Genomic DNA, 27,741 nt, shown 5'->3' on the forward strand with positions numbered 1-27,741 from the left:
CTCAGAGTTTCAGCTCCAACGAATACGAGGACACAAAAAGGGGGAGACGGTTGGCTTTTTAACTGTCTGACTTTGTAGACTGAAAGGACACACACGCGTGCACACACACACACACACACACACACACACACACAGGTCAGTGCTCATTACTGTTGATTCCGCAGCTCTGAAGGCGCTGCCGTCTGAACTGGATTTCTTTGCCTGTCAGATTAAATTTATCTAAACACACACACACACACACAGTCAGTGGACCGTAACATATCTTCATGTTAACATGTAGCTCAGGAGATTCAGCTCATCTGAACGAAAGTTTGTTTGTTTTGGTCCGAATCAGTGGATGAGTTGTTGCGTTTATCCATTGGTTCAGTTTGGTTTCACATAGCAAAATTTCAAGTGAACCAAAATGTATCAACAAAAGCCATGTGGGAGCTGTCACTCCATTCATTCGTTGTTTGTTTTTCAGAAATGGCAGATAGGCTACAACATTTAAAAAAGGACTTGGTTTTCTCACCTTTGTGAAACAGAAAATAAAACTAATGTATGAAGTGTAGCACTCAGGAACATGAGGGTGTACTGGTTCCACATAGAAGGGTGGATTAGTAAATGGTCTATGAACATATTTTCTTTCAGCAATAAAGTGAACTAATGTCATGACTGAAATAAACAGCATCCCTCTCTCTCCTCGCCTCCATGGTGCTGAAAGACACACAGCAGCGGCTACTTTTCAACTGTGTTCTTATTCTTATTATTCATAATCTTCTTAATAAGAATAATGATAAATAAAACCTAAATCAAGTGTTCTCCGTCATGTGTCTCTGTCACAACTTTTTCCCATCTCTGTAAGGTCTCCGTCACCCCGTCTCGTGTCTCCATCACGTCTCTGATCTGTTTTTCTAAATAATGAATATGAGCAGAAGGAAAACTGCAGCCTTCATTCTTCTGCTTCAGACTGCTGAGGAGAAAAGACAAAAACACAGTCTGTAACAAATGAAATGCATCTGCAAACATGAATTTTATGTCAACTCAATAAACATGTTTCATATTTTTTATAGTAATATTTTAGATGATTATAAACACACTGATGGACTCAATCACAAAACACAAACACAGTTTTGTCATCAGTCTCCTTTCCACCATTTTTAATCTGTAATTACATTGAAGTGCCGACTCTTCAGATGTTCACTGAGATCAGACTCACAGCGGGGATAGAAAAATATCATCTGGAATAATAAAAGTACAACTGCAGCATCCAGTTTTTAAAACATACTCAGTTTCTGTTCTGAACGCTGCAGGACCAATGGAGGATAATTCTCACAGAGAAAACATGTTTTAAACAAATAGTAAAGATAATCACAGTTAAAAAAGTTAAAAATAATACCAACCAGAATTTCATCACACTGAAATGACAAACTGGAAAGTGAAACGCTAAACCTGACATGAAATAAAATATTAAAAATTTTACCAGATAAGCAAAACAATAAAACATTAACATTATTTTGCAATTGATTAAACTACAAAATATTGATATAATTTTATTTAAAGATTTCCTTTTCAAACTGTCAGTGTAATTTCAGTATCAACTGATTATCTTTCATAGCAGAAAAAAGATGCATAATTTCATATAATAGTAATAAATTATGAATAATATGTGTTCTTTATTGTTCTGTGAAATTATCCTCCATAATTCAGTCCAGTCTAAGAACTGACATTGTACTTTCTTCCATCAGTTTGAACCTCACCACCTGTAATCTGGATCACCTGGACCGTGTTTCACTTCCCATCATGTCCGCTCTCGGCTGAATGACGACATGACCTGCAGCAGCTTTAATTACCAAGTTTCACTTCTTTCAAACTTCATGCTTCATGGTATTGTTTTCTTTTTAAAGTTCAGTTGTTTTTCTCGCAGCTCTGACCTCCAGCATACCTCCTGTAGTCATGAGGAAGAGTTTCCTTCATCAGTTTTTGGTCCTGTGATGTGATGAAGGTTATCCGCAGTAACCTTAGTTCTATAAGTGAGCTGAAAGGCTCTATTGTGTTAAACCACTCTCTACCCTGCAGGGGGAACAGCCAATCAGAACAAAGTTTACTTCATCTGAACTTAAATCAGGACAGGTGAGAACAGATTCTGTTTTTCAACCGTGTTTCTATGGTGATTCAACCGTGTGTAACTTCACAACCACTTAATGAACTCCTACTGTATTTCATCAAGCTCTGACTCACTGCAGCTTCATTAACCCACAAATCGGTTAGTTACCTTTAATTGACACAATTAACTACTTTAACTCTGAAGTCAACTGGCAAAGATAACTGTTGCTATCCAGCTATCTCAGCTAACAATGTCTGAAGTCAGCTAGCTTAGCTAGCTCTAATGGAAGTTCAGCTAGCTGAGCTAACTGTATGAAGTCCAGCACCACTTTTGTCCAGCTGGCTGAGGCCAGCACGTGTGTTTGTTAGCTGCATATCAATTAACTGACAAAGAACGTTCTGGCAAACATTAGCTAACACTAAGATAGTTAGCATGTTGCCGGTGATGGTTTCGCTCTTCTATAACACAACATTCTTCTGTTGCCATGGAAACCATCCATAGCTCAGTCTCTGAATCAACACAGTGGCATTCTGGGAGGGTGTGACAGTGTAGTTCCAGAGTCAGCTGACAGCTGGGCTCTGCTCTGATTGGCTGATAGCAGCCAGAGGCAGGTGAGTAGGGCAGTGAAGCCAACATGCCTCAGTCAGGTGCTGCTGGTTCCAAAACCTGAAGCCCTCTGAATCCTTCTGTCTTCTTGACCAATCCAGACTAAGCTGACCCCACTGAGTGTTCAGCTGCTGGACTCTGCAGGCCTGCAGACGCTAAAGCAAAGAGAGCACATTTCTACTCTGATGTCACATAAACACGATCTTAAAATATAACACAATATACATATACATTTATTTAGATTCATAGAAAATTAATTCTGACCAATATCAGTGACCAGCAGGCACAGAGTTTATTTAAAGATAATTTAGAATATTTTATATATACATTTATGTATATGATAATTCTGCTCCGTAGAAGAAAATAAAAAATGTTACACTAAACCAGCATCTCAGGTGGTTAACCCTGTGTACCTGTGTAAACCCTGTATACCTGGGTAAACCCTGTGAACTTTGGTAATCCCTGTGTACCTGGGTAAACCCTGTATACTTGGGTAAACCCTGTATACCTGGGTAATCCCTGTGTACCTGGGTAAACCCTGTACACTTGGGTAAACCCTGTATACTTGGGTAAACCCTGTGAACTCGGGTAATCCCTGTGTACCTGGGTAAACCGTGTATACTTGGGTAAACCCTTTGCACTTGAGAAAATCCCTGTATATCTGGGTAATTACCTGTATACCTGGGTAAACCCTGTATACTTGGGTTAACCCTGTATATTCCAATTGTATTTAATTCAATTCAATTCAATTCAATTTCATTTACATACCGCCAAATCACAACAAAAGTCATCTAAGGGCACTTTTCACATAGAGCAGAACAGGACTGTACTCTTTAATTTACAAAGATCCAACAAACCCCCATGAGCAAGCACTTGGCAACAGCGGCAAGGTCTGGGTAATTACCGGTGTACCTGGGTAAACCCTGTATACCTGGGTAAATCCTGTGTACATGGGTAAACCCTGTGTACATGGGTAAACCCTTTGTACCCAGGTAAACACTGTATATTTGGGTAAACCCTGTGTACCTGGGTATACCCTGTATACTTGGGTAAACCCTGTGAACTCGGGTAATCCCTGTGTACCTGGGTAAACCGTGTATACTTGGGTAAACCCTTTGCACTTGAGAAAATCCCTGTATATCTGGGTAATTACCTGTATACCTGGGTTAACCCTGTATACTTGGGTTAACCCTGTATATTCCAATTGTATTTAATTCAATTCAATTCAATTCAATTTCATTTACATACCGCCAAATCACAACAAAAGTCATCTAAGGGCACTTTTCACATAGAGCAGAACAGGACTGTACTCTTTAATTTACAAAGATCCAACAAACCCCCATGAGCAAGCACTTGGCAACAGCGGCAAGGTCTGGGTAATTACCGGTGTACCTGGGTAAACTCTGTATACCTGGGTAAATCCTGTGTACATGGGTAAACCCTGTGTACCTGGATAAACCCTTTGTACCCAGGTAAACACTGTATATTTGGGTAAACCCTGTGTACCTGGGTATACCCTGTATAGATGGGTAAATCCTGTGTGCATGGGTAATCCCTGTGTACCTGTGTAAACCCTGTATACCTGGGTTAATGTTGTATATTCGGATAAACCCTGTATATTTGGGTTAACTCTATGGAACTGGGTAAACCTTATATATTTGGGTTAACCCTGTGAAACTGGGTAAACCCTGTATACCTGGGTAAACTCTTTGTACCCGGGTAAACCCTGTATACTTGGGTAAACCCTGTGTACTTGGGTAAACCCTGTATATCTGGGTAAACTCTGTATATCTAGGTAATTGCCTGTATACCTAGGTAAACCCTGTGTTCTTGGGTATACCCTGTGTTCTTGGGTAAACCCTGTGTAACTGGGTAAACCCTGTGTACCTGGGTAAACCCTATGTACTTGGGTAAACCCTGTGTACATGGGTAAACCCTGTGTACCTGGGTAAACCCTGTGAAACTGGGTAAACCCTGTATACTTAGGTAAACCCTGTGTATCTCGGTAAACACTGTATATTTGGATTAACCCCATGTACCTGGGTACACCCTGTATACTTAGGTAAACCCTGTGTACTTGGGTAAACCCTGTGTACATGGGTAAACCCTGTGTAAACTCTGTATACCTGAGTTAATGTTGTATATTTGGATAAACCCTGTATATTTGCGTCAACTCTATGGGAATGGGTAAACTCTGTATATTTGGGTTAACCCTGTGAAACTGGGTAAACCCTGTATACCTGGGTAAACTCTTCATACCTGGGTAAACCGTGTATACTTGGGTAAACCCTGTGTACTTGGGTAAACCCTGTATATCTGGGTATACTCTGTATATCTGGGTAATTGCCTGTATACCTGCGTAAACTCTGTGTAACTGGGTAAACCCTGTGAAACTGGGTAAACCCTGTATACTTAGGTAAACCCTGTGTATCTGGGTAAACCCTGTGTACTTGGGTAAACCCTGTGTACATGGTTAAACCCTGTGTACCCAGGTAAACACTGTGAAACTGGATAAATCCGGTATACTTAGGTAAACCCTGTGTATCTGGGTAAACACTGTATATTTGGATTAACCCCATGTACCTGGGTACACCCTGTATACTTAGGTAAACCCTGTGTACTTGGGTAAACCCTGTGTACATGGGTAAACCCTGTGAACCTGGGTAAACCCTATGTACTTGGGTAAGCCCTGTGTACATGGGTAAACCCTGTGTCCCTGGGTAAACCCTTTGTACCCAGGTAAACACTGTATATTTGGGTTAACCCTGTGTACGTGGGTATACCCTGTATACTTAGGTAAATCCTGTGTACTTGGGTAAACTCTGTGTATCTGGATAAACCCTGTATACCCGAGTAAACCCTGTATACCTGGGTAAACCCTGTATATTTGGGTTAACCCTGTGAAACTGGGTAAACCCTGTGTATCTGGGTAAACACTGTATATTTGGATTAACCCCATGTACCTGGGTACACCCTGTATACTTAGGTAAACCCTGTGTACTTGGGTAAACTCTGTGTATCTGGATAAACCCTGTATACCCGAGTAAACCCTGTATACCTGGGTAAACCCTGTATATTTGGGTTAACCCTGTGAAACTGGGTAAACCCTGTATATTTGGGTTAACCCTGTGAAACTGGGTAAACCCTGTATACTTAGGTAAACCCTGTGTATCTGGGTAAAAACTGTATATTTGGATTAACCCCATGTACCTGGGTACACCCTGTATACTTAGGTAAACCCTGTGTACTTGGGTAAACCCTGCGTACATGGGTAAACCCTGTGTCCCTGTGTAACCCCTTTGTACCCAGGTAAACACTGTCTATTTGGGTTAACCCTGTGTACCTGGGTATACCCTGTATACTTAGGTAAATCCTGTGTACTTGGGTATACTCTGTGTATCTGGATAAACCCTGTATACCCGAGTAAACCCTATATACCTGGGTAAACCCTGTATATTTGGGTTAACCCTGTGAAACCGGGTAAACCCTGTGAGACTGGGTAAACCCTGTGTACTTAGGTAAACCCTTTGTACCTGGCTTAACACTGTATACTTGAGTAAATCCTGTATATCTGGGTAAAGTCTGTATATCTGAGTAATTACCTGTATACCTGGTTAAACTTTTTGTACCTGGTTAAAGTCTTTATATCTGGGTTAACCCTGTATACCTGGGTAAACCCTGTATACTTGGGTTAACCCTGTGTACCTGGGTACACCCTGTATACTTAGGGTAAACCCTTTGTACCTGGTTAAACCCTGTATACTTGGGTAATTACCTGTATGCCTGAGTAAACCCTGTGTACCTGTATAACTGTTGTGCTGCAGTAAAAATGTGTCATCCTGCAATAAACTCTGTTGTCCTGCAGTAGTACGTGCCAGCACACTAAAACCCGTTTTCCTGCAGTTGACCGAGTTGCTGTGTGACTCACCAGCTGCTGTTAGGACCAGAGGATGAAGGCCAAAGAGAAGAATAGAAACAGAAATAGAAACTGAAAGAAAAAGAAGCAAATAGCTGAGAGTTAGTAGAAGTTACACAAAGCAGATTTTTATGTTTCCACGGTAATGAATGAGCTGTTGAACGCTTGAGTAACTTTATATGAATATTTGGTCCAAAACAAGCCTTAATTCTGTTTCTATTGGTTCATACCTTCTCCTCCAGTTCTTTGATCTGACGTTTCTGTGCTTCTATAAATTCCTCTAGCTCCTTGTTTCTCTGAAACATACAAGCATCATGTTAATATTGATATTAAGCTTACTTGTTGTTTACAGGTCAATCTTTTGTTTAAAGGTGTACTTGTTGTTACTTGTTGTTTAAAGGTAAATCTGTTATTTAGCTAACCAGTTGTTACCAGAGAGTTCTTACCAGTCTGTTGTGTGAAGGTACACTTTTCTAGTTTACCTGCTGTGTGAGTTGCAGTAGTTCCATCCTCTCTCGGAGGATCTGGGCATCTCTCTCTCTCAGCTCACACATCACAGTTCTTTTCCACTGGTCCATGGCTCTCCTAAGCCCCTCTCTCTCGTCCTCTGTCAGTGTTTCAGTCAGACGAGCCTCCTCCATCTTTAATCCCACCATCCTGGAGTCTTCCTCCTGCTGCAGAGCCTCAAACAACATGGCTTCCAGCTCCAGGATTCTCTGCATCACAGACAGACATTTAAAAAGTCAACATTAACTGTGCTGTAATTAGAGTGTTTAGTTAGATTGTCTTTAGTTAGATTGTGTTTAGTTAGATTGTCTTTAGTTAGACTGTCTTTAGTTAGATTGTCTTTCGTTAGACTGTGTTTAGTTAAATTGTCTTTCGTTAGACTGTGTTTAGTTAGACTGTGTTCAGTTAGACTGCTCTGTAACAGAGTTAGTGTTTCAGGGAGTTTCTAGAGCATGTTAAGAAATTATCTTGGTTCATCTGTTTCTATTTGGTTTTCTTTTGTTCACATAATGAAAAAATAAAAACCTTTCTAAAATAAAGACCACACACCTCTATTTCATAATCATTCACTTTCCATCCAGCTAGTTGTCGTGTTTTATTTTGTCATCTGTTGAAAAAGTGTTTGTACCTGTGCAGCTGTCACACTGACCTTATGAGCCTGATCCATTGACTGCTTCCTGTAGTCCAGCTCTTCATCCAGGTAACCCTTCTGTTTACTGAACAGATCCTACAAAACAATAACAACACTCACAGAGGTCACAGAGGTGAGGTGTCCCTGTTTCTCACCCCTGCATATAAACTCCTAATCTGCAGACAGAAACCACCTGTAAAAACAGTTCAGACATGGACTGAGGAGGCCACCTCAGTACTGCAGGACTGCTTTGATATCACAGATTGAAATATATGCACTGAGGATGCAGAACTGGAGAGACACACATCAGCTGTCCTCTCCAACGTAAACTTTGTGCTGCAAATGTGACTGTAACAAAGACAGTCAACATGTTTCCCAATCAGAAACCATGGCTGAACAGCGAGGTATGGACTCAGTTTTTAAATCTAGAGACACTCAGGCTTACAAAGAAGCACAAGGGAGACTGAGGAGGAGCATAAGAGATGCCAAGCACAGGTATAAACAGCCCATAGAGGAGCACTTCAATAACAACAACTCCTGGTGCATCAAGAAGGGGATAAGGACAATCACTGGCTACAAGAATAGTTACACAGTCTCAAGTACTAGCAGTGATAACAGTATTCCAGACACACCGAATCAGTTCTATGCTCGCTTCAACCATCAGAATGGAGAGGTCAACACCCATCCTGCACTACCAGAGAAGGACCAGACCATACAACTACATCAACACTACATCAACACTGTTTACTGTGCTCATGGATAATTAACTTTCTAAGCAACAGACCCCAAAATGTCAAGATTGGAGGTCACACCTCCTCAACTCTGATCCTGAACACCTCTTTACACATGACTGTTCCCCCATACACCCCTCCAACACCATTGTCAAATTTGCAGATAACACCACCACAGTAGGACTGATTACAAACAACAATGAAACAGCCTACAGGGAAGAGATTCGACACCACAAATCTCATTCTGTTTCAGAAGTTCGATTGGTGTTCAAGATAATTCACAATGCTGCTCCTCCACCATTGAAGAGCTTTTTTCAGCTCCGCTCCAAACAAATGAGCAGAACCTCTTGATCTGCTCTAAACTCAGGCTTACACATCCCTCTGCGGCAGACCGCCTTTGCATAATCTGCTTTTTCATTTATGGCCATCAAACATTGGAATATGCTTCCAGCTGAGCTTAAAACTTGCAAAGACTTTCATTCTTTTTCCCATGGTGCAAAAAAATGGATATTGAGCAACCAGTCATATCACCATTCATTTTACAGTGATTCAGATTTTGAATTGTAATAAATTGTAATTCTATAGTTGTACTGGATGAATGTGCTGGCATTTATATGTTGATGTGTGTTTTTAGATTTGTCTGTAGAATTGTTAGTATAATAGAGACTATGTACTGGTGTTGCATGTAAATGAATGTTTTTATTATCTGGTAATTGTTCTGTGTACCTGCCTAGGGAATGCAGCTAAATGCTAAAACCTAAATCTGGCATAAATCATCTCCTCTCATTTGGAGATTAATGTTTTTTGTGCATGTCCTTGTTTAATAAAGACTAATAATGATAATAATAATAATAATAATAATAATAATAATAATAACGATAGCTGAGTGGTATTCCCATAACAACCCGGACCTCGACATCACCAAAACCAAGGAGATAATAGATGAGATAGATAAAAGACTTCAGAAGATCAAGGCACACTGAGCACTCTGCATATGAGGGGAGGAGGTAGAGAGGGCGGAGAACTTCAAATTCCTGGGAGTCTACATCACCGCAGTCCTCACATGGTATGTAAACATCTCTCACCTGCTGAAGAAGGCCCAGCAGGAACTATACTTCCTGTGGTACGGAAGCTGTACTGGGGAAGACCAGATGGATCTGCAACAGGTGGTGAAGGTGGCTCAGCGGATCATTGGGACTACACTACCACCTCTAAAGGATATTTACACTGGCTGACTACAAAAGAAAGCCAGCGGTATCATAAAAGACCCAACCCACCTGGACACTGTCTGTTTGCCCCCCTCCCCTCTGGAAGAAGATACAGGACAATCAAAAGGAGAACAAACAAACTAAAAAACAGCTTCTTTCCAAGAGCTGCAACTTCTGTTTACCCCCCAAAACCAAAGACTGAAAAAGACACACATTCATTATCTACTACACATTTTACAGACGTACCAAACACTATCATATTGCACATATTGCGTTGAACAGATTTTCATTCCTCTGAGCACAATAACAATAAAGATCTAATCTAATCTAAAGTTGATGCATCTCTCTGCTTCATTTACTGTCATTTCTCTGCAGTTGCTATCTAATACAGGCATAAAATGACCCAAATAATAGTTTAAAGAATACTTTTTTACCTTCTCGCTTGCAATGTCCAACATCTTCTGCTGCAGAGCGGACTTCGTCACTTCAATCGACTCCAACCACTGATCAGAGACAGACGGGTGGACAAAACGGAGACAGTTAAATAAGACATAACATATTAATCAGTGAGCTTTACAGCTGCTGGCAGGTTTTGCCTTTGGACAGAGCCTGGCTGGCTGTTTCCTCTCCTTTCCAGTCTTTATGCTAAGCTGAGCTATTCTTTTAATATAATAAGTGAACATTTCAAATTGGACCAACCTAAAGCCAAAATGTAAGAAATTAAATGACAACTCAAAATTGTAATGTCGACTTTTAGGTTTTTCCAGTGTGAAAGCAACCAAAAACTGTGTGTGAGAGAGAAAGAGAGTGATGAGTGATGAGTGAGGCTTAGACTTCAAACACTTCACTATGTTTCCATCAAAAACCGTGTCTGTTACCTTCTCTGCCAGAGTGAGCACCGTCCTGGCATGAATCACCACCACCTGCTCCTCATTGGACAGATTCTGCAGTAAAACATGCAAAAAAACAACGTCAAACAAAATGAAAACAACATGTCAACATGACGTTTGCGACTGTTGATGGCAGTTTGTTAATAATCAGAGTCAACATGTCAACTTGATAAACTAACAAACACATCAACAAGTTTACATAATGCATTTCATGGATGTCACACACGTGTGTATCAACAAAATGTAAACACATCAAAACATATCATCATGAAAGTATGAAGGTCTGACAGGGAGATTAAAATCATTCGAAGGTTAAATCTGAACACAGTCGTCACAAACGGACACATACATGTACAAAATAAATGCAACATACACTTACGGCGTTATCTCCCAGAATGTCTAACTTCTTCATCAGCTCACTGATCACAATGTCCTGTTCAAAATAATGACAATTAACTCAGTTTGACGTGTAAATCGATAGGTGTGCTCAGATGTGCTCAGGTGTTCTCATGTGTACTCACAGTGACTCCCTCTGCCTCACAGTAGATCTGCAGAGGACTGAGGCCTTCTGGGAAATGGATTTGTTGGAAGTTAATGGCCGGTGAGCGGCGCTCCCTCTCCTGAACAGTAAACAGGGTTGCCATGGACACAGAGAGACAGCGTGTCAGTCAGTCTGCTTGTTTTAATACTGTGGTTGAAATGTCTGACTCACTGTTTTCACCTCCAGCTCTAAGATTCGGAACTCCAGCAGCTCGTTCTGGTCTCTGACGTCCTGGATGTCGTTCTGCAGCTGCACTTCTTCACCTTCCATCTGCCTCACCTGCAACATATCAACCACCTTTAGGCCTTCAAATCCCATGATCCTCTCTGTCTTCACCAACCTGGAGCCAACATGTTGCACTTATATCTGCTGTCTGGTTTCATGCTGTTGTACATGTGTGAAAAATAAAAACACTATAAGATCTGGAGATGTCTGAGCTACAGAGGACCAAATATTTATCATTGAAAACAGACTCCACCTTCTCCACCAACTGCTGGTTCCTCTGATACAACAGATGCTTCTCCTCCACCCACGTCACATCCTGAGAGACAGACAGGAGGAGAGAGAGACAGAAGGAGATTGAGGCAGGAAGAGAAAGAGGCGGGAGGAGAAAGAGACAGGAGGAGAGACGGACAGTGTCAGCAGTCAACGACTGAAAAGTATTTTCAGACCTCTAACAGACCTGTTCTATGATCTATGTTCTATGATCTATGTTCTATGATCTATGGTCTATATGTTCCATGTTCTACGTCAGAGGTGTCCAGTCATGTACCACAGAGAGCCAACAGTCTGCATGTTTTGACTCCAGCTGATCAGCTGAGCAGGTGATGTCACTGCAGAGCTCCATCCTGTTATTAAAGATGACACAGTGCTTCCTGCACCTGCTGCTGTTGGATAATCAGCTGACAGATAATCACACCTGACCTACATGTGACCTGGTGACTCACCCTCACCTCTACATAACAAGCAGCAGGACACATGCGGGCTGACGTCTCCACCCAGCTGTGTGTATGTGTGTTGAAATGGAGCGCAGGTGATCAGCTGATCACAGGAGGTGCTGTTGTTTGTTTGTCTCATTGTGGCACATGATTGGCCTCCCGGTTCTACACTCTACGGTTTGTTCTACCTCTGTCTTGTTCTCATTGGTTCTCTGCTCTTCTGATCAGCATGAAGACACCCAGGAGTCTTCCCTGGAACCAATCAGAATGCAGACAATGATCTCACCTTGTCTAAGGACCAATTGTGTTGTTTGTTTCTGTTTATGTTGAGCTTTCATATCTGATAGACTTCTTCCTCCACTCATCACCTCTGTGTCAGTCATCACTCCATCTTTTACATTTCATTTTTGTTTTATTGTGTTTGTGTGCATGTATGTGTGCGTGTTACCAGTCCTTGTTGTTTCAGTGCTGACTCCAGATCTGCAACTCTGCTTTCATATTGACTGATTTCAGTCAGCAGCTGCTCTCTGGTCTGAAACACACAGAGGAGAGTCATCGACATGTTAGTGCCTTAATCCTCTACAGGGAACAGAACCAATGACATGTTAGTGCCTTAATCCTCTACAGGGAACAGAACCAATGACCTGTTAGTGCCTTAATCCTCTACAGGGAACAGAACCAATGACCTGTTAGTGCCTTGCTCAGAGGCTGCATTACCTTGATCTCCTTCTCAGCGTCGTAGTTCCCTCCACTCGTCTCCGCCAGCAGAGCATACGCTCGCTGCAGCGCCTGATACTCCTGAGTCAGCTGACGGTAACGAAGCTCCGCCTCCTCACGGACACACACCTGCAACACAAAACCAGTCAGTAGTCATGTGTTTACAGGTGTGTACAGTAGGGGTGTAACAACACACAAGATTCACGGTTCGGTATGTTTTTGGTGCAGCAGAAAAAAAGAAAGGAATAAAATAATATTGTGATCCTTTGTTTTCCCAACGATGGCTCATCAGCTGTAACTATTACGAAAAAAAAGATGTTGAAGCTGTTACTAACACAGTTTGGTTGTGCTGCAGTGAAAAGTGTTACTAACACAGTTTAGTTACTGCAGTGGAAGCTGTTACTGAGTCTAGTTTTGCTGCAGGAGAAACTATTACTGACTCAGTTTAGTTGTGCCACAGTGGAAAAGGAAAGCAAGCTTTGTGTTTCCTGCAAGAAGTCAAGACATCTGCTGACAGCTGTTTTATGATCAGAACTGGTTCTTACAACGTGCTGTCCGACCACGTTGGAAATCAATTGTGTTTATAGTTGTTTCGAACGGCTTCACTCAAAGGCGACCGTCACAGAGAGGGGAGGGGGACAACCAAGGTAACTCCAACATAGTACAGATAAGTGGTGCACTGCCAAAATGTTCCAGGTGCAACTCAAGGCCTAGAATTATTGTTCTGCACATCGGAGTAAGTGGATTATTACACGTTTGTGTGCGTGTGTGTGTGTGTGGGAGTCTGGTACGTACCTCGTCTGGTTCAGTGTCGGGGGTTCGGTCAGTGTGAAAGGACAAAGATGATCCATCAGAGTCCACCGATGCTTCTTCATCATAGCCATAAAATGTCTCTATGACCTGCAAACAATATACCCGCACACACGCGTGCGCACACACACACACACACACACACACACACACACACACACACACACACACACACAGTGTTTTATGTAATTCAGCTAACCCACCAGAAGGCGGTGTGATTAACAGGACACAGATATAGATGGACAGTCTCACCCTGCAGGCTCTGAAGGTTCGTTTCCTCCTCACAGATTCTTGTCGTCTGTATCTCAGTAACATGTCTCTTTCCTGAAGGACACAAACACAACATGTCTGTGTTCTGGATCAAGAGCTGATCCTGAGATATGTATCAAGGGTCTCTGACGTGAGATGAAGGGTTTCTGATGTGAGATGTTTTGGATTTCAAACCGGTAAACTGTAATGTAGCTTTAGGAAAATACATTTAACTCATCATCAGCCACATTAGAGACAGTAGCAGTACTTAGTAACAGCTGTAGTAGTACTTGCAGTAGAACAAGTAGTACTACTCAATACTTACTATAACATTCTTTACATAACCAGCTGTCTCCAGAGCCTGGAAAAGATTTCATGTAAAATGTATTAGTAGTAACAGTAGTATCAGTAGTAGAAGTCGTACTATTAGTATTATTAGTAGTACTACTAGTAGTGGTATCAACAGTAGTGGTAGTAGTAGTAGTATTAACAGTAGTAGTAGTATTAGTAGTAGAAGTAGCAGTTGTATCAGTAGTAGTAGTAGTGGTACCTTTGACAGGTCGTCTATGATGTGTTGTTGCTCCAGAACTTGAAGTCGTAGAAACTCCATCTCTCTGTCCTCCTGGCTGTAACCGTGGTAACTGCTGGAGTGGCTGCGGTCCAGGTCATTCAGTGAGCTGGGTCTCCTCTGTGGACCATTACGAACACTGCTGTTACCATGGTAACTGGTGGCTGTGGTCAGCAAACATGTTAAAATTGTTTTGTAGGACAGAGTACTACAAATCCAAAATGAGTTACTGTTTCTGTATCTGACCTGACTGTGAAGTTTAACTGGTTTAACTGGGACAGAACCAGCACTCAGACTGTGTTTGTCCATGTGTTGTCGGGTACAGGAGTACAGGGTCAGGGGTTACCATAGTTACCATCTCCAGGTTCTCCTGAGTGACGAAGCGAAGCTTGTTGTCGAGGCGACGCAGCGCGAGGGCCAGCTCTTCATTCTTCCTGCTCAGACGTTTGTTTTTGTCCAGAAGAGGAAGAAACTGACTCTCTGCCTCCCTCAGCCTCTTCAGCTACAGAAAAACACACACCGCACAAGAAATAAAACACAGAAAATATACGTAGAAAATATGAAATACAGGGATCCATGTTACCAGTTCATTGCGTTCTTCAGACAGCAGAGCGTTTCGATCCTCCAGCTTCCTGACGACTGCGCTGAGCTCAGCGATTTTCAACTGGAACCTCCGAGTGTCCCGTTCCTCCTGAGACTGCACACACACACACACACACACACACACACACACACACACACACACGCAAAATCATATTACATCATGCAAGTTTATACAGAGCAAAGTGTGAGGAGGAGACCAGACTTCACATCATAGACATAATAACTGAAAGAATTATATAGTTTATATATTAGAGCTGCAATGATTAGTCGATTAATCAATTAGTTGCCAAATATCATTTTGAGTCATTTTTTAATGAAAAATCTCCAAATTCTTTAGTTCTTAAGTCTCTATGACAGTAAACTGAATTTGAAGACGTCGTCCTGGACTTTGGGAAACACTTCTCATCATTTTCTGACATTTTTTTTGGGGCCAAACAACTAATCGATTAATCCAGAAAATAATCGACAGATTAATCTATAATGAAAATAACTGGTAGTTGCAACTCTATTATATATAAGTGTGGTCACATGACATCACTTTGGTTACTTTTCAAACAGCTGTTTTCTGTACTTATGTAGTTTTATGGGAATGTGACAAAATTTGTTTTTTTATATCATTGACAACAAACTGATCCCGAGTAGAGCAGAGTGAGAGAAGACACGCAAACACACACATTCTGCTAGTGATGAAGGTGGGAGGAGATGAGAAAGACCCCCCCCCCCCCCCCCCCCCCCCCCCCCCATCACTGTGATGAAATGAAAACAAAGTGTGAGGTTTATGCTTTGATGGAAATATTTCATGTTGCATTTGTTGTGAGAGAAAAGGCTTCAGAGAGGCGATCTCCTCTTTGGACTAACAACAACATCTGGGGGAAACTTTATGAACAGGACGAGTCTGAAAGCGTTTTTCTAATCTTCAGAAAGTTTTTTAGTTTTTTTTTTTAAGTTTTTACAGTCAATCAGCTGGGTCGTCTCTCTAAGGTCGTGGACTTACACAAATATTTTTGAAGAGATTTTAACAGTATTGGTAACTAAAGCAGGAATAAATAAAGTTAGAGAGTGATATGAAACCCCCTTCATTAACTGACAGGTTGAACTTTAGATGATCCGACCCCTCGTCCAATCAGAGCTCTCCTTTTCTGTTTATATCCTGTCTCCTTTCCCCTCCCCGTCCAATGAGATTGTGTGGGTTGTCCCCTAACCAATCCAATTGCGTTGAGAGCTCAGGGAATTGAAAGGTCTTGGGTGTTGGGGTATAATAAAGGTTTGTAGCCATGTTTTTATGATTCTACGACATGTCTTATTACTTAATGTGACATACACAAAGGCGTATGTGTCTTATCACACCCCAATAATTTATAATGTTGACCTGAACATCATAACATGACTGGAGGACTTTGAATATGAAGAGTCTTTAAAGTCTCCAACTGCAAGAGCAGCGTCACTCGGGATTGAAAATGTCAACCATGGCCTGCGGTATAGTCTTCTATGTCTACTGCTAAGCGTTTAAGAACTTTGTTTTCTTCAAACTTTTGGAAATGCAGTATTGATTTTCTTCACAGTTTCTGGTTTAACCTCTTCTGATGCTTAGCATTCCTTAACAACATACCAGAGAGGCATCATTGGTAGGTTTGCACATAGTCTGTGACATTTTGTTTTGATCTAAAAGCGTTATTTTACAGATGCAGATTCTTCTAACTGAGAATTTGCCTGAAGCTGAACATGGTGAGTTATACCTGACATTATTGTCAACGGATGTGAAATGTCTCAATGTATGTAATATCTACCTCCAGTAGAAAGTGTAATTGCTGCTTGTTGTAAAGATTGTGTCTTTTATTTTATATATTTTGATCAGGCTCACCATTTTGTCATACATCTAATTTATTGTAAATATCCTCATTGTTGATGTTGTTTTACTTTTCTTAAACCCAAATGAGGAATATACTTCAGATTCCTTATGTACCTCGTGTCTGACCCAAAGAAGAACCTCCAGCTCTGTTGTTGTTGATAATACTTATGTATTTTTTTCATGCAGGACTTTTACTTGTAATGGAGTATTTTTACATTGCTGTATTGGTACTTTTAGTTAAGTGAAGGATCTGAGTACTTCTTCCACCACTGCCTGAGATTCATCACATGTTCAGGTGGTCCTTAAGTCTGACTTTCTACAACTTGTCAACTCGTAAAGTCAGACCTGTGTGTTCACCTCACACAGGATGGGTGTGGTGCATAGCCGGTGGCACAAGGGGGCACTGGGGAGCAATGCCTGTCCAATTGGGATTTTGTGCCCCCCCTTCCCCCACCCTAAAATTCAGATTGACAACTTGCCCACCCTATTAGTTTCATGAAAACTCAGTCACTCAACCATGTAAGAGGAAGTTGTCATGAATCTGATTGGGTGGGCAAGCTGTCAGTCTATTAGTCAGCAGATTCATGAAGATTTCCTCTCTTACTGCACGTGACTGAAGTTAGGCTACATCGTGCATGTGCTGTCACAACTTGGTTTCGTGTAGCTAGCAGCTAGATGAAAGTCGGAACTATGGCTAAACAGCTATGTTTGAGCCGCTTTTTAAAAAGAAACACGTCCAGAGGATGAGACGTGTTTGGACCAGGCCGTGCCTGAAGTGAAGTTGTAGCAGGATAGTTGTGAGATGTTTGTTGGCTCTAAAAGGACCCATTCAGTCACCAAATCCGGTGTGATAACAGATCCAGATGCGCCAAAGATCGTCCATGTTGACTGGACACCTGAACAACTTGATGCTTTTGTCTTTTGAAAGAGAACTAACTGACACTTTGGATTAAATGACATAATCAACCTTTCCCACTCAAAGCCCAGAAGACTCGGCCTTGTGTAGTAGCTGCAGGTATTTATCCTGGCCCGCCGGGGGATGTTAGGATTGTGGTTTCAGTGAGGAAGATCTGAACTGAAACATATTCATTGTTCAATTTGTGTTTGTAGCTACTCTCATGACAAGAGTTATGCAGTGTTGTACTTGTCATTACAGTGGAAACAGCTTCTAGTGATCACAGTTACAGTGATCAACTGCTTATATGGATAAAAAAGCTCAGGATAGAATTATTACTATACAAATAATGTTTGAATTATTCACTTATAGTAATCAAGTATTCTGCTTTCAGTGTTCATTTTGGGTCTTTTCATACAAGACAACATATGGAAAAAAAATTACAGTAATTCTATTTTTTTTTTTTTTTTTACTTGCCATGATATGATACACGTTTGATATGTTCCTAGCGGCTGCAGCACCATTATAACCTGTCTGCTTCCAGCTGGTGACCTGAGGCTGCTGCTGCTTGCGCACTGAAATCATGACGGGAAAAAGAAAAGTTATTTTCTCTCAATGAAAAACGTCGTCTCCTCCAAGTTCATGACAAATTGCCAAAAACGAGGCAACGAGATGCAGCAGTAAAACAACAAGCATTTATACAGCTGTATCATGTACAATTCAGTAAATAGCGAAGCTGCCCGTTTTATTACTTTATATTCATGTAGTAAATATATAAATGCCAATTAGATGGTAATCTGCATAAGGAATAAAGAAAAAATAAATAATAAAAATTCCAGTATAATAATCATCTGCTTATAGTGATCAATTTGACCCAGACAGATGTGACTAAAAGCAGTTTCCACTTTATTGTGTTATTTCTCCTTTTATGTATAGATAGCCAAACATCTGGCTCATTTATGTTAAACAATCATGTATGAGGATTAAAATCATGTGTAATTTCACAGCTCATACACTAAATTTGGGTTTAATCACACTGAACGTTGGTGTTTGGTTGATGTCAGACGTTCGTCTTTGTTCGTACTAAACAGAAGGACGTATCACAGCTTTCAGAAAACTCAGTTGTATTTATGACTTGGATGTTTTAAATGTCTGAAACTCTCAATTATGACACCTGGAAAAGAAAAAAAAAACGCCTGGTCACATGACCCATCTCTGACTGAAAGAGCAACAAGGACTAGTCAAGAGTGAGCAAAGGATTGTGGGAAGACCTCTCAGGTAAAGGTATGAGTCATGCTGTTGTGGTCATGCGTTTGACGTAATAATGACTCTGAAGGGGCGGAGCCTGACATGTGATGTTATGGTGAAGTAAACGTGGTTAAACTGTGACATGAGGTGAACAGGAACATGCAGTTTGTACAAGCAGGAAGAGGCGGAGCTTACAATGTGAGGAGCAGTGTTAGGGGTAGAATTAGGGGCGTGGCCAGGGTGGTTTAGCCCCGCCCTCTGCGCGTCTCTCAGGGCTGCGATTTGCTGCTCGGCAGCCTGAGTCTGCAGCTGCAGGCGGTGGGCGTGGCCAGCCTGAAGCCCCAGGGCTTTATCCAATACACTGACAGCTCTGTCCTTCAGCTTTATCTCATCCATCTGCACACAGGTAGACCGACAGGTAAGGGGCGGGGTTAGTCAGTCAAGCAGGTAGACAGACAGGTAAGAGGTGGGATTAGTCATATATACGGGTAGACAGACAGGAAAGAGGTGGGGTTAAGCAGATAGACAGGTAGACAGACAGGTAAGGGGCGGAGTTATATGTTCTTTTCTTTGCAAGATTTACAAACACGGAGACACCTTTAGTTTTTGTGTAAAAATGTAATGAATCTAAAGTATTTCTTCTTTCTTCCTTCTTCTTCCTGTTGTCTCTTGGATCTTATTCTCTGTTACACTTTACTGCTTTACTCTGATTAAAACTCAGATGCTCTGCAGGTGTGTTTAAGAACTGATTAAAGAACATCCAGGTGAGACTCTGTCTCACTGATTACCAGGAGAAGGAGCAGGAGCAGTCCAACCTTTCATGTGTGGAGTTTTGAATAAGACTGATTGAGACTGCAGACAAGAGATCAGTGGCGTTGTTAAGGCGAGTCAATGAAAGGAACATCTGTTGGTGGTGGTGCGATGTTGGCTTATATCATAAACTTCCATCTATATATATACGTTTGAACTCAGTACTTTTAAAACTGTGTAATACACCTGGTTACTATCAGACATGGACATCGCCAGCATTTCTAAGATGTTTGTTTTTATGTAGGCTCTGTGGTGATGTTGTCAGATAGGATTGGTTCAGATTTAGGCTATTTTGTATGTTTAACATATTATTTTACTTATCCACAACCCGAAAATAGTTTTATTGCAGAAACTCATGTTAATCATTAACAATATGTGTAAATGACCCCAATACAGTGTATGTCATGTGTGTGAAGCTTACATTTGTAAGTGTATTGCTTCTATTTTGTTACTTCCCATGAACATGGAAGCTCTTTATTTTGACACTAGATGCATGTAACATGTGGACATGGTAGGTAATTGTGGCACTATCTACTCACCATAGAACTGCATAATCTTGCTGCTGCTGAGATCAGGGAGAACAAACTCATCTGACTGATTTCTTCCCCTCAGTGTGAATGAATTCAATTATTTGTAATTGTTGAACCACAAATTAATTATTACTTGTTCTATTTTTTTAATAAAGTAACAGCTGCTTTTTATTTTTCTCAACAACTTGAGTGGAAGTGAACTGAAGTGAGACGCTTTAGTTTGGTGTGTGAGGCTGATCGTGTGTGTGTGTGTGTGTGTGTGTGTGTCGTATCAGTCTGTGTTTGACTCTCACAGTCTCACAGCTGTGTGTGTTGTATTGTTCCAGTCTGTGGAGCTCAGCCAGTCTTTGTTCTTTCATCTGTTCATGTTAATAATCATCTGTTCATTCATTCATTCATCAGAGTCCATCAGTTTGTAGGAAGTCCGCTCTCATTTTCATCTTTATTAGCTAACTTACTTTTGTTTTTGTATAGTTTGTTTGGATCATCATGTTCTTAAAGCCAAATCCACAATGTGCTGCTCTACAACCCAAGCATGAGCAGCTGTGTGCGTTGAAAGTCACATGTATGTTAATTGTCACGTGTGTGTGTGTTAACTCGTACCAGTCGGCGGATCTCCCGCTCACAATCTCTCTTGGTTCTGTTCAGCTCCTCCTGGTGTTGGTGATGAGCTGATCGTAGTTCGGCTGCTCGGGCCTGGCTGGCCTGCTGAGCTGATGCCAGAGCCTCGTCTGCGCCCCTCTTTGCTCCTCGCAGCTCCTGAACCTCCTGCTGGAGGCGACAGCGCTCTGCTTCCCAGCTCCTCCTTGTCTCCTCCACCTCTGCCATCAGGGCGCTCCTCACCTGCGGAACCAGACTAAGACTGTTAGATATTCATCTGACAGAGAGAACACTGGCAGCAGCCTGGTACACTATCAATTAATCTGATCAATTAACAAGCAGCCGCAGTGGGAAAGAGCAGCAGTATTATAATAATAATGGTCTAAGAAAGAATGTAAAGTCATTTAAATGAAAATAATTAGTTTTTATGCTTCAAACACAAATTTATAACATGCAATATAATAACAAAACATAACTTACAATCATATTCCACCTCCTGTACCAACAATACAACTTTCTGTAGCTAACTGAGTGATAGATAGACAAAAATAAATGTTCTAATCTATTTATTCTAAATTTACAGCATAAATCTTGTATACAACCGATTTTCCAATTTTCCTTGTTCTCCTTCTCCTTCAACTTGTTCCTCATGTCGATTTTCTTCACTTCACCATTGATATTCTCCTCTTGTCTCTAAACACACTGTTTTCCTCCTGCAGTGATTGTGACCATGTGATCAGAGCTGATAGCTTACACTTGGGTCTGTTCGGATCAACTCAGGTGTTGGACATATTACAGACCTGTGACACTAAAAGGAGACCTGACAAATTAAAGGAGGCAGAATTTGGACCCGGTCCAATTAGGGTCCCTGGTTGGGTCTCACTTCCTCAGAACTGAGTGGACCCGTGAAGACCTCTAACCAGGACCCCCACCTGGAATCAGGCCTGGATCAGAGTTCACTGTAGAGAACTTGGTGGCCAGTCCTTCACTCACTGTACATTTAAATTTTGTCATATGGCAGATGCTTTTATCTAAAGCGACTTACAAGCAAGGCAAAACAATCAAGTGTTAGAGGACAGAGAGTCAGAAAGAGCCGTGGTACAAATTCTCAACTAGCTGACCAGGTACAAGTGCTCTGCAGAGGTTTAACGGTGCATGCTGGGAGTCCAGCCAGGAGTGAGTTGCAGTAGTCCAGTCATGAGTTGACCAACGCTTGTACTAGCGCAGGTACGGCCAAATCCTCTTGACGTTGTACAAAGTGAATCTACATGACCGGCAGGCTGCTGCAATGTGTCGCTGCACTCATGGGGCCCAGTCAGGCACAGCTGGGAGAGATGACATGTGGGCACCACTCGAAATGCTGGCGGGTGGGCCTTCAGCTGACACCAGAATACAAAAACTGGTTCTATGGGGAACATCACCTGTCTGATGTAGAAGGAACCAAAGTGTGAGAGCACTAGCTCTGGAACCAAACTCCTGGATCAGGACTGCATAGTGTCATAGTTCTGCTGGTCCTTAATGCTCATGTGGGCTATGATGGAGACACTGGGAGGAAGGTGATTGGGAAGAACGGCCTGTCTGATCTGAACCTGAGTGGTGTCTTCTTATCTAGCTGTTCATAATGAACACCATGTCTGACTATAAAGCTGCTTTCACACCAAAAACAGCAATGTGTGAAAATAGTAGGGTTGCAGTACGGGGGCATGTTGTTTGAGGTACCAGTGAGACAATAAATTATGATCCAGGAAGTCAAGTTGGAGTTACAGATTAATGCATTTAAGGACTTATCAGAAGTCAAAACACTTCAAAGCAGTTTGTAATACTCACAGACAGGATTTTGCAACTCTTACAAAGTAATCCACCAGGAATGTGCGCTTGCATGTATGTGATTGGCCACTGCAGCACCTTGCCACATTACGTCGGGTTGCGTTGAGCCCAATTCAACTTTTTGCCAGATGACCACTGCAGTAAATGCACTATCCTCATTCAAATGAATGAGAGGGCTGTCTGAGTGTGGCCTGAGGTTGCACCTGGTACCAGATCACCTGAGGCCAAAGGTAGATGATTGATTTTGCAGTTGTATCATCAGATTTGTAGCTGTTTGTCTTAGACACACAAGTAAAGAGCGGAGCAGAGCTGTCAGCTGATCACCACTGCAGGACAGACTGCTGTTAAACACAAACAGGGTGAAGTAGGAAGACCCTTCCAGGGTAGGAAGATCCCTGTCTATGAGGCCTTCAACTCAGGAAGATTTGTCTGGTGTCCCAGGGAAGGCTGGGGACAAGAAGTCAAGAGTCTGACTGTCAGAGTGTTCAAAGGCAACTGCTGGCAGCAACCAATAAACCTGCTCCTGAAGACTCCTGAAGCGGTAGACAGGTACTGGGAGGCCAGAGGGAGTAATTCAGACCTCAGATTCAGGGGGACTGAGTTTGTTCATCCAGTCTACATGCGTTTTGTGGACTTGGGGAAGGTTTATGACCCCTGTAGTATCCTGTTGGGGGTACTGCAGGATTATGAAGCACTGGAGTCGTTGCTATGAGTCATTCAGTCCAGTCTAGTGAGAGCTTTGCCTGTATCCTCGGTTCCCTCTTTCCTTTCAGGTTGGGAGTGAATTGCTGAGGACTTAAGTATCTTGATGGTAGGTGAGGGTAAAATGGAGCTGAGATATACCAACAGATTGGTGCTACGTCTGCAGGAAAGACGACTCTGTACCAGACTGTTGTGGTGAAGAGGGAGCGACGCATCATGATTGCAGCTCAAGCAGTAGAAAGTTTCTCAGGCTGAGATGGTTCAGCTTCTGATCAGGACCCTCCCAGACAACACTCTGTGGAGACATCCTGGACAAACCTGGAGGGGACCTGGACACTCTGAAGGGATTATAGATCCCATCAGGTCTGGAAACACCTTGAGATCTTCCAGGAGAGTCAGGATGATGAGGCTTCTGAAAAGGACTTAGGCACTACTTTGCTTAAACAGCTGCCGCTAAAAGCTGGACCTGGATAAACAGGGTGATGTATGGATTTGAGAAAGGAGAGGAGGAGGAGTTTTATTTCCCTCTCACCTGAGAAGGCAGACAGACAGACAGGTAAACAGACAGGTGTGAGTCAGATGGGTCACCTTGTCAGCAGATCCGTCCCGCAGTGTTAGCACCAGTCCGTTCAGACGCTGAATCTCTCCGTCTTTGATTTTGATGACTCTCATTAGCTCCATCTCATGTTGCCGTAGTAACGTCTCCCTGGTAACGGCAAGCTCCTTCTGCTTCTCCTCGTGAAGTTTGGTTTTCAGTTCCGTCACGGCAACCGTTGCCCGGTGATGCTCCGCTCTCAGTTCCTGACTCTTCTCTCTCTCCAGACGACTCACCTGAAGACAGACAGGGAGAGAGAAAGATAGACAGGCAGTTATGGTACTTTGACAGTAGTCAGTAGTTGTTGTACTACAGAAGACGCAGTATTATTAGTACTCTGGGTTTTGTCGTCTTTACCTTGTTCTTTTCCTGTTGTAGTTCTATCTGTATGTCTGTCAGTTTGGCTCTCAGCTCTTCATTGGCTGCTTGAAGGGTTGCCATGGCATCAGGTCGCTCCCCCTTCCCCCGCCCCCCTGCTGCTCGCTTTGACATCACCACCTCCACCTACAGGCTCCGCCCCCCCAATGAGCTGTCTGTCAATCTGAAGTTTGACTACATGTGGACCTGTGGACACACAGATACATTTACTACATTTACATTATAATCTATTCCATATAGGTATGAATAAATCTGCATTGGTTTGATTGTCAATCACTTTCTGATCAGCCACATTAACATGTGTAACTCTGCTAGTCAGTATGAATCCAGCCTTGGAACAAAACCTTTCTTAACAGTATGTTGTGTGGCTTGCTTCATATGTTTAGATAAAAAACAATCAGATACTGTTGTTTATCCAATATTTATGTTTTCAGCAAACATTGTTTCCCATAAGTCCTAGAGATGGGCTAAATGTCACGGCCCAACAGAGGAGATGAGTCCATGAGCAAGTGGAGGTGTGGCGGCGAGTTCAGACATGTCTGTAATAACAGCAGAACAGATAGAAGTCTTTACACAGCTCAGATTACAGCTGCAAACAGCGACAATGACTGCAGGAGAAAGCACAGAGGAGGTTTATGGATGTGGACAAAATCAAGTTATGGTGATGTAAGTACCTGAGCTGCTGTTGTAGTTCTTTTAATGGGATCTGTAGTTTTTTCTGTTGTTTGACTTTGTTAAATTCACAAGGGCTTAAATGTCTGACAGCGGCTGCTGTAGCGGACCTGAGCGCTCTGAGAATATGGAAAGAAAACGCAGCGTTTTTTCAAAAAGAGCGAAATAAGAAATACTGAATGAGAGATTGTGTTGAGTTACAGAAGCTAGACAGGAAATGATGTCATGACTGCGGCTTTTGATATTTTTCTGTGATTTTTCTGATGCGCATAATGTCTCGCAGCACAATTTAGTTTCCATTTCAGACATTTTCCTTTAATCTGATCACGATTTATATATCCATACATTATAAATGTATTAGATTGTTTCCCATATTCATTATTCACAAAGATATAAAAATCTGAACTTTTTTAAAATTGATAATTATATAATGTATGTTCTTGCAAAAATAACAAACCACTGAATAAACTCTCAGGATTGTTTTAAGAATGTACAATATGTCAGATGTTGGGTCAACCCATATCTCCGATTGGTTATTCCTTCATGTGATCAATCATGTGATCACTCAGCAGTTGGTAGCAGGAAGTCACTTGATAAATGTGTTGCTCACACTCACACAAGTTTGATAAATACATCACTTTTTTGACATCAGAAAGTGATTAAAACTCAGTGAGTTATATATGAATGATGGGAATCTTCCTGTCCTGCTGTTGCTGTGCTGATATTGTAGTTTCCTATTGAGACTGACACCATCTGACAGACACCTGCTGTCTCTGGATGAAACAAAGTTTATTAAAGCAGCTGCTGCTTATAAGGTGGAGAAGTTACGGAGACGAGACCAACGTTTACCAAACCCACTACTCATCCTCATGAAGTCTCTTCTCTTGGAAAACTGAAACAGTTTGCGTACCAGCAGTACCAACAGTACCAACAGTACAAATAGTACTAGCAGTACAGGTATACTAGCAGTACCAACAGTACCAACAGTACAAGTAATACTAGCAGTACCAGCAGTACCAGCAGTACCAGCTGGTACTAGCAGTACCGTCAGTACCAGCAGTACCAACAGTACAAGTAGTACTAGCAGTACAATTAGTACCAGCAGTACCAGCAGTACCAACAGTACCAACAGTACCAACAGTACAAGTAGTACTAGCAGTACTAGTAGTACCAGCAGTACCAGCAGTACCAGCAGTATCGGTGGTACCAGCGGTACCGGTCTGTCATTCACCTGCACAGGTTAATGATCATTCATCTCTCAGCAGCCGCTCTTCTCCTTCAGGAAACACACTATGTACTTTAGTTTCAACAAATATTCACAGACAGCATGACAGTTGCAGTATAGTAGTAGCAGTACCAACAGCACCAGCAGGACCACCAGTACCAACAGCACCAGCAGTACCAGCAGTGGCAGTAGTACCAGCAGGACCACCAGTACCAACAGCACCAGCAAGACCAACAATACCAACAGTACCAGCAGTACCAGCAGTACCAGCAGTGGCAGTAGTACCAGCAGGACCACCAGTACCAACAGTACCAGCAGTACCAGCAGTGGCAGTAGTACCAGCAGGACCACCAGTACCAACAGTCCCAGCAGGACCACCAGTACCAACAGCACCAGCAGGACCACCAGTACCAACAGTCCCAGCAGGACCACCAGTACCAACAGTACCAGCAGTACCAGCAGTGGCAGTAGTACCAGCAGGACCACCAGTGCCAACAGCACCAGCAGGACCACCAGTACCAACAGTACCAGCAGTACCAGCAGCGGCAGTAGTACCGGTAATAATAACAGCACAGGGGGAATACATGACTATTTCCATGGCAACACCATCAACTGTCATCATAGGCACACACAGACACACACACACAGACAGACACACACACATACACACACACACACACACACACACACACACAGGCCTAACTGAACAAACACACATGAAAAGATTTGATTTACCATCACTCACCGTCCAATAGGAAGCCTCGGACACTGCATCACTGCATGTGTGTGTCTGTGTGTGTGTGTCTGTGTGTGTCAGTAGGTTAGCCTCCTATCCACAGCATGCTAACCAGCTAGCCTCACTGCAGCTCACTGTCACTATGTGTGTGTGTGTGTGTGTGTGTATGTGTGTGTGTGTGTGTATGTGTGTGTGTGTGTGTGTGTGTGTGCTGGCAGCATCAGCCTCCCTCCACCTGTCTGTCTGTCTGTCTGTCTGTCTCTCTCTGTGTGTGTGTGTGTGTGTGTGTGTGTGTGTGTGTGTGTGTGTGTGTGTGTGTGTGTGTGTAAGGCTGAGCAGTTAGCCGTTAGCTCCTGTCAGTGTGTGTTTGTGTGCCGATGCTGTTAGCCTCTCTGCAGCCTCTGTTGTCGTCATTCTCCTCCTCCCAGCATCCTTCAGGGTGACACAGAGCTGAATCATCAGAGCTCTGTCTCCCTCTGCTGGACACTCATCTTCATCACACTCTGGATATTCTTCCTATATTCAATCATTCCTCGCTTCACGCAGACATCGATCTGCTACATTTGTGTTGTGGAGGCTGAGAGGGTATCCGCCACTAACCGACACACCAACACAGCAATGTAAAAATACTCCATTACAAGTGAAAGTCCTGCCTGAGAAATCTTGCTTAAGT

General features: G+C 42.3%; 1 protein-coding gene across 7 annotated transcripts; it reads right to left on the bottom strand.

The window, feature by feature from the left end:
- Positions 1-1,088: 1,088 nt before the first annotated feature.
- Positions 1,089-27,656, bottom strand: jakmip3 (Janus kinase and microtubule interacting protein 3). Of its 7 annotated transcripts, none has more exons than XM_067577303.1 (24): positions 27,078-27,655; positions 24,415-24,621; positions 24,051-24,293; positions 20,937-21,176; positions 19,189-19,389; positions 14,982-15,095; positions 14,745-14,900; positions 14,381-14,518; positions 14,156-14,191; positions 13,834-13,905; positions 13,567-13,671; positions 12,772-12,900; positions 12,503-12,586; positions 11,595-11,657; positions 11,297-11,395; positions 11,097-11,195; positions 10,955-11,008; positions 10,564-10,629; positions 10,120-10,188; positions 7,765-7,842; positions 7,091-7,324; positions 6,839-6,904; positions 6,621-6,680; positions 1,089-2,847 (listed from the first exon to the last, which is right to left on the bottom strand). In XM_067577303.1, exons 2-23 carry the CDS (start codon positions 24,547-24,549, stop codon positions 6,630-6,632), a joined length of 2,532 nt encoding a protein of 843 aa, XP_067433404.1. In that variant the 5' UTR covers positions 24,550-24,621; positions 27,078-27,655; the 3' UTR covers positions 1,089-2,847; positions 6,621-6,629. The 7 variants fall into 7 exon arrangements, with proteins under 7 accessions (XP_067433404.1, XP_067433402.1, XP_067433403.1 ...); XM_067577301.1 differs by having other exon boundaries at positions 10,949-11,008; XM_067577302.1 differs by having other exon boundaries at positions 10,949-11,008; positions 27,068-27,655.
- Positions 27,657-27,741: the final 85 nt, after the last annotated feature.

This window comes from Thunnus thynnus, chromosome 20, assembly GCF_963924715.1.
Source record: "Thunnus thynnus chromosome 20, fThuThy2.1, whole genome shotgun sequence".
Classification (NCBI taxonomy): domain Eukaryota; kingdom Metazoa; phylum Chordata; class Actinopteri; order Scombriformes; family Scombridae; genus Thunnus; species Thunnus thynnus.